Source organism: Gymnoscopelus microlampas (assembly GCF_963454915.1).
Source record: "Gymnoscopelus microlampas genome assembly, chromosome: 9".
In the NCBI taxonomy this organism is placed as follows: domain Eukaryota; kingdom Metazoa; phylum Chordata; class Actinopteri; order Myctophiformes; family Myctophidae; genus Gymnoscopelus; species Gymnoscopelus microlampas.
Genome location: NC_139946.1, coordinates 19526803 through 19547371, shown reverse-complemented (window position 1 = coordinate 19547371; position 20569 = coordinate 19526803). Strand labels below are relative to the sequence as shown.

Here is a 20569-nt window from a genome sequence, read left to right as displayed (position 1 = left end):
ACTGGTCAGATGGGTGGGCCACGTGCATTTTCAGAGCATATTTATTTTACTAATAAATCGATTGTGTTCCGGCTTGGATAAATGGAACTAACGTGTATACTTTAAGTTCCTATATATCTGTATCACAATGCAAACTTTTTTTCCAACTTTTTAAAACACCATGACATCGTCTTTACATTCTTGAAAATAAATATGTTATATTATCATTAAAATCTTCGTGTTTTGCCAGTTATTTGGGGGCCCACTTGCAATATCCTCATGGCCCACCAGTGAGCCCCAGCCCACAGGTTGAGAACCACTGGTGTAGAGTGACAACGGGAGGGGAGGGGGACCTAGTATAGAGCCCTGAGAGACTCTGGTAAGATAGTACAGTATAAGGTTTAAGTGTGTCTCTATTGTTTTGTTTTGTTTTCTTCCCAGAAGTGTTTATATGCATATATGCATTGTCATATAAGTCAGCTGAAAGGTGGCAGCATGCCAATGTTCAAGTCCTAGTTAGGTCAAATCATATTACTCATTTACTAAACAAGCTATAGGCCATTATGCAAACCATAATGCACTGTGGACTAGATAACATATGATCTGCAAAAGTAGTTTGCCATTAAGCCTCATCATTAATCCAAGGATTATGCATTTTGTTCTGACAATTCATATTCCAGTATATTCAGTGGCAGCCCTAGTGTAGGCTAGGAATCAAATTAACAATAACTGAAGATTAGTGATATATAAAATATCTGGGCGGAGTGGTCAAACGTGTAAATCTTTTTTTATTGAAGTAAGTTCAGCATGTGGGGAATTACTATCAGATAACATTATGCCTTTTATATCAAAATACTAACACAACTAGCTCCCCAACCATTGGCCCCAACTGCACAACACGGCCAGCCACAGCTGCATAAGCATCCAATAAACTACAGCTTGTTTGGTTGAATCTTTACAGCTGGTTAACCGTATTTAATATTTTCAAAAGTAGCGAAAATAGCAGAATCACAAAGCATCAAATATGGGACGTATTGTGAGCTTGAAATGTGTGTGATTTATTTTGTTGAAAGATTTGTACATAGGCCTAATAGGGACCACAGGTTGAAAGTGGTTAACCATGAATCATTTAAGCCACATAACAAGGTGCAAAAATGTGATGCAGGTTAATTAGTGTCAAATTGACGGTGAAGTGAATTAATGAGCATATTTTGTTATTTCTTTCTGACTCAGCTCAAACAAACGGTTAAATTCGTTCTACTGCTATATGCCACAAAAATGTGGAATGCCCTACCAACAGTCATAAAAAAGTGTGAATCCTTACTCTCCTTCAAAACCGCTCAAAAAGAGCATTTACAGCAGGTGGCTGCAAATAACTGGCCCCTGTAAAAAGTATTTAGCTTACCAGCAGAAATGCCCCCCCCCCACCCCCCAACTGTTTGCTGTACATATTTTTGTTTTTGATTACTACTCGTTTATATGACGTTATGATGTTAAATGTTTCGATGAATTGAATACACATGGACCCCAATGGTAACAAGCCATAATGCTTTCTTAGGTTTATCCCTTTAGAATCCTTTTGTATGGAACTGTACCTCTGTGCTTTTTTTGGCAAACTGTTAATAAAGTATTCAAATCAATCAAACTCGGGTGGGCGGTGCTCTCTGCTCTCTCTTTTTTTATATTTATAAGACATTTGTTTGGCTTTCCTACTTTTATTGATAGTATACAGATTGACAGGAAATGGGGAGTGACACGCAGCCAAGGTTGTCGGGGTCAGGATTCCTAACCGTAACACACTGTCAGGATGCATTGCGGCCTAAGTGGCCAGACCGCTACGCCAGTGGTCTAGGCCAGTGGTTTTCAACCTTTTTCGCGTCAAAGACCCCCAAATTGACACACATTAGCCCACGGACCGCCATTTGAAAAGATATGCCAGGGACTCAGGTTTATTGGGGGTCCCAATCTACACTGTATCATCATCATCAGTGTTCATTTAACTCTGAGACTGTACAAATGGAACCCCAACGGGTCCATTTGGTGGTACAGACATATAAGGGTCAATTTGGTTGATAACTATTCATTTGGCTGGGGACCCCCTGGAACCCCGTCAAGGACCACTGGTGGTCCCCGGACCACTGGTTGAAAACCCCTGATCTAGGCCTCTGCCCTCTCTTCTCAGAAATGGGGGTGGCAGACTCTCTGGTCTCTATCTGATAGGTTGAACCCAGATAGTCGTCTAGATCCTATAGCCTGGAGGGACAGACGCATCATGATTGGTTGGTGCTAGGCAACTGACCAGTCAGTGGGGTAATAAATTAAATCTAATTTTTAATATTTTGTACGAGTATGTGCAAGTTTATAGATATATAAACTGCTAATTAGAAACTACAATAGATAAATGAAAGAAAAAGAATAAGTAGCCTATATATTGTAGCTAATCCACTAGCCATGGTTCACATGACGCTTGACAGTCATGTTTCAGGGCTACTAATCCACATATCGGTATAAATTTGAACAATGTTTTAAACTTTTTATTAATGATTTTATCTGTGATTATTTTGTTTTTGATCTTGCATGCTGTCAACTGGTTTGTGCAACACAGTTACAGAAGTTCAAAAATAGTGAAAGCAACAGATCTACAAGCTCACACCGCGTTGTAATGCGGTGTGAATTTGTAGAACAGCTATTTTTGCACAACACAGCTGCATAAAGTCTAAAATAGGGTTTAAGAGGTTATCAGATTTATCAATTCTGTCAATCGTTTAAAAAATACATATATTCATTTTTCCCACGTTGATTTGTTGATATATAAAAATAACGAAAACAAATTTCTTGATTATTAGATTAGTAAAATATTATTAATAGTCATTAGCAAGATAATCAATAGGCTAGTTTAGTAACTTATAGCCCAACCTTCAGCCATTTTTTGCATGACAACCAATCAGAGTGGGCGCGACCGAACGTCCCCCCGGGCTATGGGATGTAGTAGACTAGTTTATAAAGCCAGGCGTCCATTGATAGCGTTTACACTGGAGTACATTTCACACCGTCTGCAGACAGTCTGTCCAACACACTGTGTGCATACACACACACACATACAGGCTGCTAACGGAGCCTGCGGTGAGTGACACACACACACACGCACGCGCACACACACACACACACACACACACACACACACACACACACACACACACACACACACACACACACACACACACACACACACACACACACACACACACACACTTTGACCAAATGCACATGAAAAAGAAACTTGAATATAGGCACATTTGTATCTATCCTGAAACATGACTGTTATAAGCGTCATGTGAACCATGGCTAATTTTTATCATGCAATTAATAGTAGCCTATATATTTTCCTGCAACGCACGTCTTCAGCTCTTCTCATTGTCTATGCTCTTAACCGTTTAATAACAATTTGTATTGTATTCAAATATGCTTTTAAATGTGCTTCTTTTGCACTCTTTAAATGTGTTGTGTAAAAGGCTTTGAATTGTGAAATAGGCTACAAATAAACATGTCTTGTCCTTGTTAGAATTAAAGAGCTGCGTTGTTGTCTGGTGTAAAGTATTTACGTATTTAAGTACTTGCCTATTTCACAATTCAAAGACTTTTACATACACTTAAAGTACTTACTACAGTACAATTTTGAGGTATTTTTTACTTAACTGGAGTATTTCCAATTGTCAGTACTTTTTTCTATATTTATTTTCTATATTATTTTCTACTCCACTACTTCTCAGGGGCAAATATTATACTTTTACTCCACTACAATTATTTGACAACTTTAGTTACTAGCTACAAAACACTAAACCACTTAAGCCCTATATGAATACAAGACAGCTGTAGCACTATAGGGACATCTGGGCACCTGGACGAGTGGGCACCAGGACAACTGGGTACCAAAACCATCTGGGCATTAGGGACATGTGGGCACCTGGAGTGGGCACTTAGGGGTGGAGATAACTGGGCACCTGGAGAGGTGGGCACCTGGAGAGGTGAGCACCTGGACAACTGGGCACCAAAACCATCTGTCCCACGTTCCGCACAAACAGAAAAATGTCCCGTGAATCAAAGATATGAAAAAATGCCCCCCAATTTTTTTGGGGTGCTAGTGAAAGTTAGAGGAGTTCTTAACTGTATGGTGTGTGCCCACATGTCCCTAGTGCCCAGGTGGTCTTGGTGCCCACCTGTCTTGTTACCCTATATACATTTCAGCCATTTGAAAATAGCCTATCTACTATTTTCAAAAGAAATCTATACATTTGAAAACTTGAAATGGGACATTCTGCACAATGAGTACTTTTACTTTTGGTATTTTAAGTACATTTTGATACCAAACACTTCTTTTATTCAAGTAAATTCTGAATTCCGGACTTCTACGTTGCAGTATTGATACTTTTACTTAAGTAAAAAATGGGAGTACTTTTTCCACCACTGAACTTAGTAGTTAGTCTGTCTGTCCATCATCATAATAAAGGAATGGCATTCCGGGCCATAAAGAGCTTCAGGCTGGAGCTGGACGGGCCGGAGGATGCAGTGTACCGCAGCGGGGAGGCGCTGTCGGGCCAGGTGGTCCTGGAGCTCCACCGGCCCACGCGGGTCCGTGGGATGCGGGTGGTGGGCCGCGGCGTGGCCACCGCCCACTGGCTGGAGAACCGCAGCACCGTGGGCATCAACTCCGTGTACAACGACTACACCTCCAAGATCACATACTTCAGGAAGAGACAGCATCTGATCCGAGGTCAGTTGGGGGACGTTATGCCCAGTGGTGTAAAGTAACTAAAAACATTTACTCAAGTACTTTACTTAAGTACATTTTTTTGGTATTTTTTAACTTTACTTCAGGAAGTGACGACATCTGATCCGAGGTCAGTTGGGGGCACTGGTTCCCAAACGTTTTAGCTCGAGCCCCTAAAGATACATTGTCTCTCCAGGACCCAATAGTGAACAGCCGATCTACAAGCCCACAACCCGTCGCATCGGCTATTTTCACTACTTCTTTAAAAAAAAAAATAATGGAATTCTGTTGAAAAACGTTTTTAGCTCATGAACATTTTTAAATTTGGGGATTTAAAAAAAAAAACATCTTTTGAAATAATAATTTAAAACAAAATGTAGGAAACATCAAATAAAGGGGCGTTTACTTACGACCCATAAAAATTGGTCCGCGACCCACATCCCAACTGTTTGGGAAACACTAACAGTGAGTTGGGGGACGTTATGCCTCATTTGGTACTCGTCATATACGATGATGATATGGTTTGGCTAAGAGACAACATCAGCCTTTTTCAGTGGTGTAGTCCAGTCTAAATCAGGTTGGGGAATTGATTATATCAAGCCACCATCCAATTAATAATACATTTATTATTATATAAAATACCCCAATAAATAAAATTGCTAAATATTATGATAATAATAATAAATGAATATATTGCTGTATAGGCTATATAGTGGCTTGTCTACACTACCAGAAACTTTGGCAGGTAAATGTAGGCTAGTAATAGTCATCAATAACTGTGTTATTCTCTTTTGTAAAATAATGAGTGTCTAGATTTTGAAATCCCTCAGTCACTGTGGCTTGGTGGAAGCGGAGCTATTAGCCCCAAAAACACATGGTCCTGGTTGTTGGCCACATTCTACATCTTGCCATTTGCCATGTGATGTCAGCAAGAATGAAACCCTAGTTTGCACCTGGCCCGAGGCTGTTGCATGGAGAACCAAGGAGAGAGAGGGAGAGAGATGGGCTGGATTCCAGCTGCACTCTGAACTAGCTAACCCCTCTCTCTCTCCATAACCTTTAATGTTAGACAGTAGTCCATTAACCTGGCTCTGTACAAATAAACAGGGTCTGTGGTGCACGTGTGACCCAATTAGAATGCTTAATTTATGCTCCGTCATATGGCAGTGTCGCGTGCCGGAAATAGCCGACATACAAGCTCCACAACGCGTCGCGTCTGCGACGTGTTGTGAGCTTGTATGTCGGCTATTTCTAGCTGGGATAATAAATAATAAAATATATAAATCTGTCTCAAGATGATTTTGGCCCGTTGTGAATCTTTGGTTTGAACCAGTCTTAAATGGTAATTCAGACCGCTGTAATTTTCTCTGCAATGTTCTTTGGCTTTTTGCTCTATTGTGCTACGGTGTCATGCGCCGAAAAAACTAGCAGGCCTACAAGCTCACAACATGTTGCAGATGCGATTCGTTGTGAGCTTGTAGGCCTGCTATTTTGGGTGCTTGACGCAAATCTTTGGCCCTCATAGGCTTAACGCTGAACAGGAGTTCATGAACTTGCATGGCTCTATCCAAATAAACAGGACATAGGCCCGGTGGTACACGTGACCCAACTATAAGTGTGCTGTTCTTATATGGGAGGCACGATACACACAGCTCATCTGAGTCTAATGCTGAACTAAACAAAAAAAGACCATTGGTGCATCAAAAGTAATCAACAAACTATACTATAAAAACTGGTCAAACATTGGCCAAATTGTCAAATAAGATCTCTTTGACAATAGATCAAATGGATCTTAAAAGCTCACAACGCCTCGCAACGCAAGGCATTGTGAGCTTGTAGATCTGCTATTTTCACAATATTTATCTGTGGAACCGAGTCAAACAAAATGTAATGCCTCAACTCCTACGATTCCAAGTGCTTGTCAGGAGCTGACGGTAAATAAATAGTGAGAAGGGGGTTAATGTTTCATTGGGAAACTGGCTTCAACGTCACGCTTGAGTTGACTTTGCGAAAACTAAGCGGAGCGGGAAGCCTTCCCTTTATATCTTACAGATATAGGTTTTTTAAATTATTATTCATCACCTAGTATAAATGATGATTGTTTCGGTAATTTTTTATACTTTTCTGTTATTGACCAAAAAGCTGGGATAAGCAGTTAGTTGAGTAGTTACGTGGCAGTTACGTGGCAATCACAGTAAAATATACTAATAATTTGACTCTCGAACTGCATTCATTACCATATCTCTGGGACAGCTTTTTCATGAAGTTACTGCTCTTGTGTGGCGACGTGACAATCAGGGAATGTTTTTATCACAATGACACAGCTGCATGTAAGGGCCACTGAAATGACACAATCTAGCCAGCCTATCACACTCTTAAACTGACTATCTGGACGGCAGAGGCCCAACCCAGGTTTCATGGGTCCCTTATTGTTGTTGGCACATGTAGAGGGTAGACGACAGTTGGTGACAGTGGAATGAAGAGAGTGTAAACCCAAGGAAAGAAAGAAAGAAAGAAAGAAAGAAAGAAAGAAAGAAAGAAAGATTGAGTGATTGATTTTATTTTGGTAAAAGAAATACAAGTTCCAATATAGTATAACTTCAACCCACGATGTACACATAAAGTGTAATGAAACACTTATTTCCAATGTGGTCAGAAAGAAAGAAGGAAAGAAAGAATAATAATAATGTCAGCATTAGCAGACAGCTGCAGCCACTCAGCTCAGACAGGAGGGGGCGGGCGGGCTGAGGATTTAAAAAATGCTGCCGCTGTCTCCTAGGCAACCAGAAAAACAACACGTGGGCCCCTAGTGGCCCCGCCTCCTCCACCATGCATGCTGTTCACAGAGTGTCCACTGTTCATGTACCTTCACTTCACTATGGATGTTTTTAACCTACCCACACAGGCTGATGTAATGTTATCACTAAATATAGAAACATAGTTAATACCTTGCACCATGTTGAATGCAGTGCTGAGTCATGATGATAGACAGTTGTTGCTCAGTGTATTTCAACTTTAGATTCAAGATACAAGATTAAAGATCTTTTTGTTACAGATGTAACTTGCATCTTGTCTTGTATGTCGTTGTTGTCATGCAGTAGCCTCTTATCTCCATATTTTAACTTTCTGTGTTTTTTCGTAAATGAATGCCCTCATGGATACTTTTTTCTATTTTCTATTTTTCTTAATACATTTTATTTTTCTCAAAAGTATACAATCCCCCCACATCCCTCCCCCCTCCCCACATACAAACCCACAAACAAAAAGGACAGCACAGATAAAACATAACCAAAACATAATCAAAAATAAAGGTACAAAAAAGAAAAGACAAGGAACAACAAGACTAGGCAAATCTGTTGTAAAAACATTAAGTAGCTTCGAGAAATAATAGATCTAGACCGAGATAGCCCCTCATGCCTACTTGATCATGCTGCAGCGTCACACAAAAGCATCAAAAGTAGCAGATCTACAAGCTTGAAACGCGGCGCAAAGCGACGCGTTTTGAGCTTGTAGATCTGCTACTTTTGATGCTTTTGAATTTGAATCCTGAAAAGTAACAATTTTGGACATATGAGGTTTCCACCCAACAGAGAGGATGTAATTCACAGTATCAAGAAGAACACCATTCAAAGACTAGGGTGACAGAAAAGAACATGGTGGCCACGTCCATTGAAGTTCAATGGAGAAGTGGTGGCCTGTTCTATTCGGTTCCTGAAGCTATATATGAGTATAAATTCTTTGGTTTTGGTTCCACGACGTCGCTGCAATAACAACGATAACAAAAACAAATGATTAAGTAATAGCAACAGATGTAAGTAAAGGAATGAATGCATGAATTACAGCAACATATTATGTGCATTCGTTATAACATGAGGTGCTTGAAGGTGTTGTGTGCATGGGTCATGTTTCTAAATATGTCCAAAACTGTTACTTTTCGCGTCTCGTTTTGCGCTTGCAGATCTGCAACTTTTGATGCTTTTGTGTGACGCTGTAGTATGATCAAGTTAGTCATTAAATTACGAAAATCACAAAAAGTTAAAATACGGAGACAAGAGGTTTTTGCCCGACAGCAACGATATGATCCATACGGGTACATGCACACTGCACAGTAGGAGTGTATACCTATCTATTCTCATGTTATACTATATGTGTATGTATGTACGTTGTACATCACTTTAGTGTCTCCACTCAGTCTTATAAAGCGTGTTTCTTGAACCAAATCTCTCCCATGAGGAAACGATTGTACAGTACTTAGAACATGAGCCTGTCTGCATGGATACCCACTGTATATTAGAATTAGATCATCTTTAAGGTATTGCCAAAGGCTAATGGTTTGAACACGGTTACGTAAAATTCCATGACATTTAAAAAGGGAATTTGACTTTAAAACACTTCATTTTCACATCTACTCTGACTTGTTTGTGCACTGTAGACTGTTTTTAAGTTGCTTGATTCAATATTTACATATTTCAATTTGATATGAATTTGATCAGACACACGCCCCTCCTACATAAACCCATTCAACTTCAAATACCCCTTTAACTGTGGATTATGAAAGTGGACATTCTGAAGATTCAACAGTTAATACATGTACCACACTGTTGATTGAATATCTTACAGTATTCTACAGAATGTCCTGAACTTGAAGATGCATTGCATTGTTTTGATGTTTAATATCTGATTTAAAAAATAGTTTTTTCTCCCATAAATATGTTTAGGAGAAATCTAAATCCATTCCTTTTTTTGTGTGGCATCCACTCTGTTGCAACACATAAAAACATAGCAAATTAAACAGAAGGCAGTCATTCACATGTTGCAGAAATACAAATTATATCTTCTATTGCATGCTAGTTATTGTCCCCCCTGCAATATTGTATTTTTGACATCCAAATTAAAATGATTTCTATAGTTTGATTTGCATTGAAAATCACAGACATTTACACATCATTGGTGTTAAACTATTTATTGGGCATTTGTTTTATTTATATAATTCTGATGCAGTGGTGTAAAGTAACTGAGTACATTTACTCAAGTACAATTTTGAGAAATCTTTAGTACTTTACTTGAGTATTTCCAATTTTCAATACTTTACTTCTATTCCACTCAGTGTTGCAATGCTGAATTGGAACGTGGTTGCACTCTATTTTAATGACGTGACGCGCACGTCGCTTAACACCTAGACTACAGGTCACACAATGGACAATTGATATGCATCTAGGCTCAATCCTATGTTAATCCACCTGGTGTGAGTCGGGAGCCTTTGTAAACTTTGTTGAGGTGTGAATTTAAAGTTGTTTTATATCTATGCGTGAATTGCGTGTGCCTGCACGTGTTCCTGGTCAAATAGGTTCCTGCACGGCGTGCAAGGCTGTCCCATGAGCAATGCAACCCTGATTCCACTACATCTAAGATGCAAATATTGTGCTTTAACTCCACTACAATTATTTGAACATTTTAATTACTAGATACTTTGTAAATTTTGATTATTATTACAAAACCTACATTAAACACTTCAGCCCTATATACATTTCGGCCATTTGAAAACAGCCAATCTACAAGCTCAATCTACAAACAATGCGTTTCATCGCAACGCATTGTTTGCTGTTTTGTGAGCTTGTAGATCTGCTATTTTCAAAAGATTTTTATACATTTGAAAAATGCATAATGAGTACTTATTACTTAAGTAAATTTTGAATTCCGGACTTTTACTTGTAACAGAGTATGTCTACATTGCAATATTGATACTTTTACTTAAGTAAAAAAAGTAGTACTTTTTCCACCACTGTTCTGATGAGAATTATTTGGTAACATTAAAAATATGTTTTTAATTTAGTATTTCTGTTAGCTTATTAAATCAAATGTGTTCACATAAGAACATCATGACTTATTACTCTAGTAGTCTGACTCTGCACAAAGACAGACCACAGGCACATTCTTATCTCCATAGCCCAGGATGAGGCCCTTGCAGGGCTAGTCCACTTGTCCTCCGCCAGATGGCGGTAGAGCTCATCTACCAGACGGAGTGTGACACTTTCTAGGATCCCACAGACAGCTGTTCAATGGGAAGTCTGGATGTCTGCATGAACAACATGCAGGGATTCTGGCTGTCACATATCTTCCAGAGAAGACTTAGTCGATGAGCCAGAGCCCCAAAATTGAGCAATGATTATCGAAAGAGTGGGCAAAACCATACCTATATTATATGGTCAATATAAGTAAATAAATATATGATAACCTTTCCACAGGAGTAGCTTTTTCATATTTATCACACATTTTGTTATTTTCCCCATACAGGTGACAGGTGAAAAAATAGTTAGCATAATGAAACTTCCCCAGTTGAGTACTTACATGAAGACAATGATTTATCGTATTACAAGTTTTCTGAAATTGTATATTTAAATATGCAAATTGGGCATTTAGTCCATGAGCCAGAGCCCCAAAATTGAGCCAGATATTGAATATTCCCTCATTAAAAACCTTTGACTCCAACATCTTAACAAAATGAAATAAGAACGTTGACTCTGACTTTGTCCAATGTTCCAATGTTGATTCTGGAAAGTTATGCAAATCTGGGCATATTTTCCTAATGCCTAATTTGCATATTTAAATATACAATTTCAGAAAACTTTTGAAAACTTTTGTCATTTTTTTCACCTGTCATGTACGTATGGGGAAAATAACAAAATGTGTGATAAATATGAAAAAGCTACTCCTGTGGAAAGGTTATCATATATTTATTTACTTATATTGACCCTAAACAATTTAATATAGGTATGGTTTTGCCCACTCTTTCGATAATGAAATCTTGTCTGGCTCATGGACTAACTGTCTTGATTAATTATCTAAACAAACAGAATACAGTACAAAGGACCCCAATGGAAACAAGCTAATGGCTTTCTTGGGTCCACAGAGCCAGTAGTAGGCTATTTAATACAAATGTGGGTGTTGTTTACTCTGTGTAGGCCTATGGAGCCTATGGAACCTATAAACTATTACACTGTTACGACGGACGGTGGCGGTAGAGTCTCCCTCTCTCTCTTTCTCTCTCTCAGTGGGGAATAAAGACGTAAACAACTTTATTTTTCTCACACGAGGAGCTCTGATTTTGCAAGCTCAAACTGGGATTCTAAACAGTTGTAACAAACAAAGCGGCCACAAAGTAGGCTAAGACATGCAGTAGAGTAGACTCTTAACTCTATGAGTAGACTATCCGTATGATCCGTGCAACAATCAACGCGGCGGTTTTGTGCTTGTTTTCATTGATCAACTGATTAAAAGTAGATGCCATGGAGACGAATGAAACGGTGTTTATAATTGATATTGTGGTAAAAGGGTGGGTGGATGTCGTTTAGTCTCGAAATCTGTCTATATAATATGCAGCAATAGTGGCAATAATGTTCTAAAATAACTTTTTTTTTAAATAGAGCTTTTGGGTCCATTTCGTTTGTCCTATCACTGAGTTAAGTTTTGTTTTTATTGCCTTGGCTTGCACTGATATTCACAAACCCTGCTGCAAGAAATCGACTTGCACGCATTTACAGTGTTTACAGTAAGTTGTGTTCAACTATCACAAAGTTGTGCATGTCTCTCTCCCCGGCTGCCTCATGCTCAGTAAGCCTTGTTTTCGTCTTAAGAACCTGTAACCATCAATCAGCCAGCCGAGGCAGGCTCTAGGCAGGCAGGCCGTGTTTTCCTGCTTCTCATATCTCCACACCCAGAAAGAGAAGATGTTTATTAGGCTGCCCGGGGCCTTACATAATAAACTCCCTCCTCTCCCTCCTCCCCTCCCGTCAGAGCAAGGCGTGCAAAAGCCACAGCAGCTCATCCAGCCTGCACACAAGTTGTTTTGCAAACCAACCGAGAAGATCTCAAAGTTCTCAACTCAATACAGAGAGATCTAGACACAAGTTTTGGACCTAAAACTTTGCTCAAAGAACACAACTTTAAACAGAAGCGATCGGGAACTTTAAAAGAAGATAAAGAAGGAAGGAGTCGCACTTTTTTGTGGTGGAATATATACTAAAAAAAAAGATAATTTCCAAAGATGATTTTCGACAAATTGAAAAAGTTCTTCGTGGTGTTCGACTCTCCGGACGGGATCGACGCTCCGCCGGTGTTCAGCAGCGGGGACGTGGTGTCCGGCCGAGCGGTGCTGGAGCTGACCGGGGAGAGCCGGGTGGAGTCGGTCAAGCTGCACGCCGAGGGCTTCGCCAAGGTCCACTGGACCGAGTCCCGCTCGGCCGGCTCCAGCACCGCGTACACCCAGAACTACAGCGACGAGGTGGAGTACCTGAACCGCAGGGAGGTGTTGCTGCAAGCAGGTCAGGGTCCATGATGATGATGAAACCTTTTTTATTTCTTAATTTAAAGGATCTGCAAGCAGGGCAGGATCCATGATGATCAAACCTTTTTATCTTTTATTTTAAAGGATATATATTCTCCATAACTCCTGTCTTGAGAGTGCACGAATGGATAGGTCTGTAACTCTGAAAGTGTCCAAATGGAACATTTGGTTCCATTTGCACATTCAGGAGAGGTGCTTCTGCAAGCACGGCAGGATCCATGATGATAAACCGTTTTTAACTTTAAAGGATCTTCTCGAGAGTGCACAAATGGATCGGGTGACCATGCAGAAAGTGTACAAATGGTACCAAATTGACTTGATTCTCGGGTCCATTTAGTTCCATTTGCACACTTTTCAGAGTTACAAACCTGTTAAGGGTCCATTTGGTTTTGGAACCTCGTCAAGGAACTTGGGGAATTGGACCCCTTTGCATCAGAACGCCTGACTCCATTCATTGCGATCATAAAACATTGAATAGTATGTGTTATTTCCTTGCGTCGTGCAGCGTTTTTTAGGCAATAGGAATCGTGGCTATTAAAACAACAACCATAAAACTTTAAGTGTCTTTAACAACGTCGGCGAGTGTGTGTACTTTGACTTTTAAATTGCAGCAATTAGTGTTCGATAATGCATTGCTGGTGTGAATGCATGAGGGCTCAAAAACAAACTCATTTAGACCATTCAAAAGGATCTGACAGCTGGGTTTATTGTTAAGCAAATGCAAAGTCTGCGAGTAGCCTAATAACTAGCAAAATGACAGAACACATTAAGAACCATTGCATTCGTCGAAGTGTGGCTTAAAAGAGTTAATACACAAACTAGGCTTCTACTTTTAATGTTCTTTCTCTTTGTGCTCTTGTTGAGAAAAACATGCTCTCTAAGCACAATGGAGAAGGCACCACCCCTTTGTGCAAGCAGAGAAGCAACCATGTGATTGTTTTGCTCACTGTGTGTTGCTGCACAGTCATGGAAAGCAAACTGTAGGCTGTTTGTTTAGGTGTTGAATATACAACAGTGGTTCTCAACCTTTTTTATGTATTTATTTCAAGGACCCCCCCCCCCCCACCCAGTTTATTAGGCATTATGGACCCCCATAACTCAGAGAGTGTACGAATGGAACATTTGGTTCCATTTGTACACTCTCAGAGTTACAGTCCTGTAAGGGTCCATTTGGTTCTTAACTATCTATTGTGTTGCCGGGGTGCCCGTGGAACCCCCTCAAAGGACACCTGGGGGGTTAGAGAACCACTGGTTCTAAAGCATTTTAACTTTAATTTACTACTAGCTGTTCCAACGTGAGTCCTTTTAACTGTTTGTAGTCGCCGCTTAACGTTTTATTTAGTACCTTCACCTTGTAAACATCCCTGTTTATAATTATAATTAATATTAATTCTAACGTGTATTGTTATTTTGTTTTCTTTCCCTCAGATAATGGAGAGCTGACAACGCTCCCGGCAGGCAGACATGAGTTCCCCTTCAGTTTCCAGCTTCCAGAAGAGACCCTAGTGACGTCCTTCGAGGGGAAACACGGCAGCATCCGTTACTGGGTGAAAGTGAAGCTCCACCGGCCCTGGGCCACCGTCAGGAAGATTAAGAAAGAGTTTACGGTCATCGAGCCCATCGACATCAACACACCCACCCTACTGGTAGGAAGATACATGCAGTTCAACTGTTAGCTGCATAGCATGTTATGTACAGTATATATATATACAGGGAAACTCCACTTTGCTTCTTAGGAAATCAATGTTTCGTATTTAATTTTTTTTTGCTAGAACTGTTCGCAAAAATGCTTGTGTCGGGTCTCTGTAAAGTAAAATGTCTTGAGACAACTTACAACTTATATATATATAAATTAATAAAATTGAATTGAAATTGAATTGAATATTCATATCGGATACAAATTAGCCAGAATTTACATACTGATCAAATACAAAATACGTAGAATCTGCTCTATGCTTAGTCAGCGATTTTCATCCCATACACATGATCATTTCTTTGAAACACTTTACTGTGACAAAACATTTTGCTGGTTTCTGTCGAGTTGCTCATTCATGTAAACAATGCTTTTGTTTTGGTAATTTCAGGCTCCACAGGCTGGCACCAAAGACAAGATGGCGCGGGTGTGGTACCGCAACTTTGGACAGGTGTCCATAACGGCTAAGATCGACCGCAAGGGTTACACACCAGGTGAGAGAGCTCATTTCTAATCGATGTCCCATCCCTGTTACTCCATCTATCAGAGTGTGTTTTCAGACATGGGTAGGCTAAAGGATAGATGAAAAGTTCTGGGGGTGTCAATACACTAGCTGAAAGTTCAATATGGGTGCTCTTATCCAGAGCGACTTAAAAGTGTGAGATCAGAATAAGCAGAGCGAACATGAACTCTAGTCAATAAACAAGGTAAATATCACATACATGTTGTGCAGAAAGAACAGTGTAGTGCCTCTAAGAAACTAGGATAGATTGAACATTGAACTTAGCATCTGTCTAAACAATACTTGTCTTAATCTCTTCACCATGACAGAGGCACAGTCCTTAATCTCTCTCGCTCTCTCCCTCCCGCTGTGTTTTTCAGGCGAGGTGATCCCCGTGTTCGCCGAGTTCGACAACGCCACGTCTCGCTCGGTTGTGCCGAAGGCCTACATCACCCAGACGCAGACCTTTATCGCCCGGGGGACCATGAAGCAGAAGCGGTCGGTGGTGGCCACGCTGAGCGGTGACGTGGTGGGAGCGCGTCGCAGGGAGACGTGGCACGGCCGCGCCATCAAGATCCCCCCAGTGGGACCCTCCATACTGCAGTGCCGCATCATCAAAGTGGAGTACATGCTCAGGGTAAGGCGTCGTTCTCCTCAGTCTCATTGCCCATTTGAGCATTTATTTAAACTTGAGAGCTTCAAGGGTGTCACAGATTTTTGAATCCATGATTCGATTTGACATTCTATTTTAAGGGCACAATTTGATTAATGTTCGATAAATCACACTGCCAAAATGAATTGCATCATTCTAATCCTGGTGGCTTTTGCATGTTAGGAAACTCGGGCTGTTGCAAAGTACCTTCTGCCACATCAATTTTAATGTCATGGATTTGATACGATATGGATTTTCTCAGTTTGATCGATGATACATTTCTATTATTTCTATGACACCCCTTGAGAGCACGTGTTTTTTTAAAGTACCAGTTAATTTTGTTCCACGTCATCCTAAAAGTGCCCCATCTCCTGCTTCCCTCAGGTTTGTGTGGATGTTCCCGGGACGTCCAAGCTGTGTCTGGAGCTGCCGCTGGTCATGGGCACCATCCCTCTGCACCCGTTTGGAAGCCGTACCTCCAGCATCAGCAGCCAGTACAGCTGCAACCTGGAGTGGCTTCGCCTCGCCATCCCAGAGCAGCCTGAGCGTAAGTACAATGTCTTGACTCGTCGCTGTCGGGCAGAAACCTCTTTATCTCCATATTCTGAGGTTTTGTGTTTTTTCATAAATGAATGCCCTACTTGATCATACTACAGCATCACACAAAAGTATCAAAAATAGCAGATCTGCAGGCTAAAAGTTAAGACACCAAGTGTCACACTGGAGTTCGGGACATGCTGTGTTCAGATTCCGGACAGAATCCCAGAATCTCACCTTTTTTTGTTTTCCCTTCCCTCAGCTCCTCCTGACTACAGCTCCGTGGTGACGGCGGAGGAGGCGGAGCAGCGCACCTCCTCGCCCCGTCCCACCCCGACGGAGGACCTGAGTGGGATCCTGCAAAGGCCGCTCATGGCTTTCGTCCAGGAGTTCCGCTTCCTGCCTCCTCCAGTCTACAGCGAGGTGAGTAGCGTCTCCTCGCGCCGCACAAACCTTGCCGCTCATCCGTTAACCAGTTGGCTTTAGTTTTGGGTTAGTTGTTGTTATAATGACATGTACATCACAGAGAAAAAAAAAGAGTCTAGAATAACTGAAAGTGAAACAAAGAAAGCTCAGGAGGAGAAACTGAGGGGTTGAAAGAGATAAGAGACTAAATGAAACCAAAACTTTGGGAGGCTGAATATATTACAGCTTGGAATAGCCAGGTGATCAGAGATCTCTTGCCTACTGATAGCCTACGTTTGGTGATGTCTGCATTCAATGAGTAGGCTTGGACTGCAGATAAAACCAGCAGTAACAAACCACTTTGAAATACTGCTTTGAAAACCATCCTATAGCCTTATCTTTTTTAATCTCTGAATTGTTTTAGTCCATTAATTAAATTTAGATGTCACCAGAGGTACCAGTAGGCAGAGATCGTCTGGCTATGGGAGGCTACAGCTCGAAATATTTTGCTATCAAAAACATTAAATTGATGTGTCTACAAAGTGTTTTATTCTTGACACTCATCCATGTTTTGTCTTCCCTCCTGCATCCAGGTTGACCCCAACCCTCAGCCCCTGAACATGAGGCCTCGCTGCATGACGTGTTGAACTACAAGCCCCAACCCGAGCCTTCAGCGACGGCCCGACTTAAAATTAAAAGTGTAAAAAGAAAACCAACGAATCAAGAGATTTGTCTTCTCCCGGATCATGTCTCTCCGAAAATGGCCTCCGGCCCCTTGTGGACGCGGCTCCAGTTGATGAGGAGAAGAGGGACTGGAGCGCCACGGAGAGGTTGAAAGAGAAGAGAGGAGCTCACAGGAACTTTCTGTTTGGTGGAGAAGCCCCCCCCTCCCCCCGAACTCTTTTTCAGTACAGAAAGACAGAGGGACATGTTAAGTCAAACAAAAATCAAGAAGGATGTAACTTCTCCCCACGGGTTCCTGTTCCTCCTCCCCCCCACCCCAAGTGATTATTCTGGCTTTTTGGGTGAAGAAAAGCCCTCAGAACTGTCCTCCCAATCAATGAATCCCTCAACGAGAAGCTTGTTCAGAGTTGGATGGAGTTTGGGACATTTTGTTTTTTGGGAGGGTTAAGGTCACTTGATGTTTATACGGCGAGAGTTAGGAGTTGCAGATGGTGTCACAGACCACCAACGGTTTGAAATTATGCTTTGATCAGTTCAGAGCTCATCTGCAAGTGAGCAAATTGTCTTCTTACGATGTCGCCAAGAGAGAACAATTTACGATTTAGGCTTTTAGCCTGCGCTCTTATTACGGAGCGACTTACAATGAACCCTAGTCAACAAGTGTTATTGTGTTTATACGTACTTTGTGACTAGAGTGGTCTGCCATGACTACTGTTAATCAAGCACATGTCTGTAACGTCATGGCAGAGGAAGGTGAGAGCAAGTCATCAGGTATATATTAGATGTATTTAAATGAATGCATGCAGGTAATGATATGCAAAAGGGAAAAAATGCATACATCTTAAGTATCTGTGGAAGAAAGATGATTGCATGAGTTTGAAGGAGCAGCCATGCTCTCTACGGCACAAAGATAAAGGAACAAACGGTTGAATTGTTTTGCATGTGGACGTATTCAGGCGATAAGGTGTTTTGCTGTTGCCAGGCCCTACGTGCACATAAATTTGTGCACACGTCTTGTTAAAAGGTGTAAGCTTGTCTCGGGCAAACAAAAGACAGAGACAGGTAGTCGCCTTGTAGAGCAATAACATGGCAGATGAGAGGTTTGTGTTGAAACTAGCACAAAAAAAAATCAAAAAGTTCACAGATTAGCTTTTCCCAGCTGCTAAATAGAAGAGAGGCGGTGGCAGGAACTGCTCTGAGCCCACTGGGCTGGACGCTTTGATGCAAGCCAGATGCCTCGTGCCTTTTTTGTGTTCTACAGCACTGTGTGTGTGTGTGTGTGTGTGTGTGTGTGTGTGCGTGCGCGTGTGTGTGTGTGTGTGTGTGTGTGTGTGTGTGTGTGTGTGTGTGTGTGTGTGTGTGTGTGTGTGTGTGTGTGTCTGGGGCTGTGAGTATGTCACAGCTCACAGCCCAGTACCACAGTGAAGCCTTGAGCTGTAGAGAAGATGCCACTTTGTATGGAAAAAAAACATTCCAACTTGAGGATTTAGGTTTATCCTTTTTTTCCTTTTCTATATAATATCCTCACTTCCAAAAATAGTCTGTATGGGAGTTATGAGTGAAAACTGCAGGGTCAAGTCGTTCCACCGTAGATGTTACGGACGCAACGCCTGGAAAAACAAAGACAACGAATGTATTTTATACAAATGACTGTTATTAATTCTCTGAACTTGCCAAAGTTTTGTAAAACATTTTTTTAATAAAAAAAATACATTAATAATTCCTGTCTAATTTCATGTTTACTTGATAATGCTTTGTTTGACTGCAGGCAAATCCCATTTTCTTCTCAAATCTGATCTTTAGGACTGACTGGCCACACTGTTATTAAATCTGATCTTTAGGACTGACTGTCCACACTGTTATTTACAAGTGATCACACCATATTTGGGTATTCAGACCTCACAGACATAATTTGCATTGGGTGCTGTGGTAACAACATAGACAGGCGTGAGTATAATGCTTAACTTATACTCTGTGTCGCTCGCCGAACATAGCAGATCAACAACCAACACCTCTTTAGAATCTGATTGGAATTGCCTTTCAAACCATCTACAGTAGGAATGTGGTTCAAATTGGTTAAAGTCAGTGTTTGTTTTATGTTCAGGCTTGATTAAACCAATCTGATTCCAATTTGGATTGGCCAAAAATCAGATTTTGAATGCCAGTCTGAGCATATACTGCACCAAGACCACAAGCATTATTTCTGCACTGATCCTAGCCCCCTCCCCTCCCCTCACCAACCCACCCCACCCCCTCAACCCTGGCCTGTGAGTGGTGCATCGTGTTCAGATGTATGTATGGTACAGTACAGTACAGTATGTTCTACAGTTAACTTGAGTAAGACGTATCATTGCCAAGGGCAGGGTTCACTGCAGGAATGCTCCCACTCGATGCCTCTGAATCAAAACAATCAGGCTAATCTGTGATGTGGGTCTGATAGCGTTGAGATTGGAGCATGCTGACTATCAACGTCTTGGGCAGGGAGAACTCTGCCCACTCTGATTTATTTTCTTTTTTTTTAAGTAGAAGTAGCAATACCACAATGCAGAACTACTCTGTTACAAGTAAAAGTCCTGTATTCAAAATGTTACTCGAGTAAAAGTGCAAAAGCATTGGCATAAAAATATACTTAATGTACAAATAGTAAAAGTATTAATAATCTAAGTCTGCAAAGTAACAAGTAACTAAAGCTGTCAAATAATTGTAGTGGAGTAAAAAGTTCACGTTTTGTACTAACTGATGAAGTATTGAAAAATGTAGAGTAAAAGTACCTCAAAATTGTAGTTAAGTACAGTAAAGGTAAACATACTTTCCAACACTGCTGCAGACTATCAACATCTTGGGCAGGGAGCAGGTAGTATGTAAATATTGTGAAGGCAAGGAGGTTTCACTAGATTGTTTGCACATGCTCTAATATTTGATTATTGCACTATCATTTAATAATCGTGCACTACTTGATCAATTGTATCTGTCTTGTAATGAACAGTAAAAGCTTTCATAACATT

The 20569-nt window shown here is 40.8% G+C and overlaps 2 protein-coding genes across 3 annotated transcripts; both read left to right on the top strand.

Moving 5' to 3' along the window:
- The first annotated feature begins 3021 nt into the window (after window positions 1-3021).
- On the top strand, window positions 3022-7757 carry LOC311052673 (arrestin domain-containing protein 2-like). Its single transcript, XM_084067760.1, has 3 exons — window positions 3022-3102; window positions 4487-4750; window positions 7527-7757. Exons 2-3 carry the CDS (start codon window positions 4489-4491, stop codon window positions 7637-7639), a joined length of 375 nt encoding a protein of 124 aa, XP_083923886.1. The 5' UTR covers window positions 3022-3102; window positions 4487-4488; the 3' UTR covers window positions 7640-7757.
- A 4716-nt stretch (window positions 7758-12473) lies between these two features.
- Window positions 12474-19277, top strand: LOC311052669 (arrestin domain-containing protein 2-like). 2 transcript variants are annotated; one of them, XM_084067754.1, is made up of 7 exons: window positions 12474-13068; window positions 14520-14737; window positions 15176-15278; window positions 15667-15923; window positions 16323-16485; window positions 16738-16942; window positions 16973-17087. In XM_084067754.1, exons 1-7 carry the CDS (start codon window positions 12792-12794, stop codon window positions 17070-17072), a joined length of 1323 nt encoding a protein of 440 aa, XP_083923880.1. In that variant the 5' UTR covers window positions 12474-12791; the 3' UTR covers window positions 17073-17087. The 2 variants fall into 2 exon arrangements, with proteins under 2 accessions (XP_083923880.1, XP_083923881.1); XM_084067755.1 differs by lacking the exon at window positions 16973-17087 and adding an exon at window positions 17474-19277 and having other exon boundaries at window positions 12522-13068; window positions 16738-16898.
- The last annotated feature ends 1292 nt before the right edge of the window (window positions 19278-20569 follow it).

What these genes read in the sequence shown, in the direction of transcription:
- LOC311052669 (XM_084067754.1), top strand. Translation starts at nt 12,792, where the DNA reads ATGATTTTCGACAAATTGAAAAAGTTCTTCGTGGTGTTCGACTCTCCG. An exon ending in GGAGGTGTTGCTGCAAGCAG is followed by an intron (nt 13,069 to 14,519) that starts GTCAGGGTCCAT and finishes TCTTTCCCTCAG; the next exon opens with ATAATGGAGAGCTGACAACG. An exon ending in CCGCAAGGGTTACACACCAG is followed by an intron (nt 15,279 to 15,666) that starts GTGAGAGAGCTC and finishes TGTGTTTTTCAG; the next exon opens with GCGAGGTGATCCCCGTGTTC.
- LOC311052673 (XM_084067760.1), top strand. Translation starts at nt 4,489, where the DNA reads ATGGCATTCCGGGCCATAAAGAGCTTCAGGCTGGAGCTGGACGGGCCG. An exon ending in GAGACAGCATCTGATCCGAG is followed by an intron (nt 4,751 to 7,526) that starts GTCAGTTGGGGG and finishes GCTGTCTCCTAG; the next exon opens with GCAACCAGAAAAACAACACG.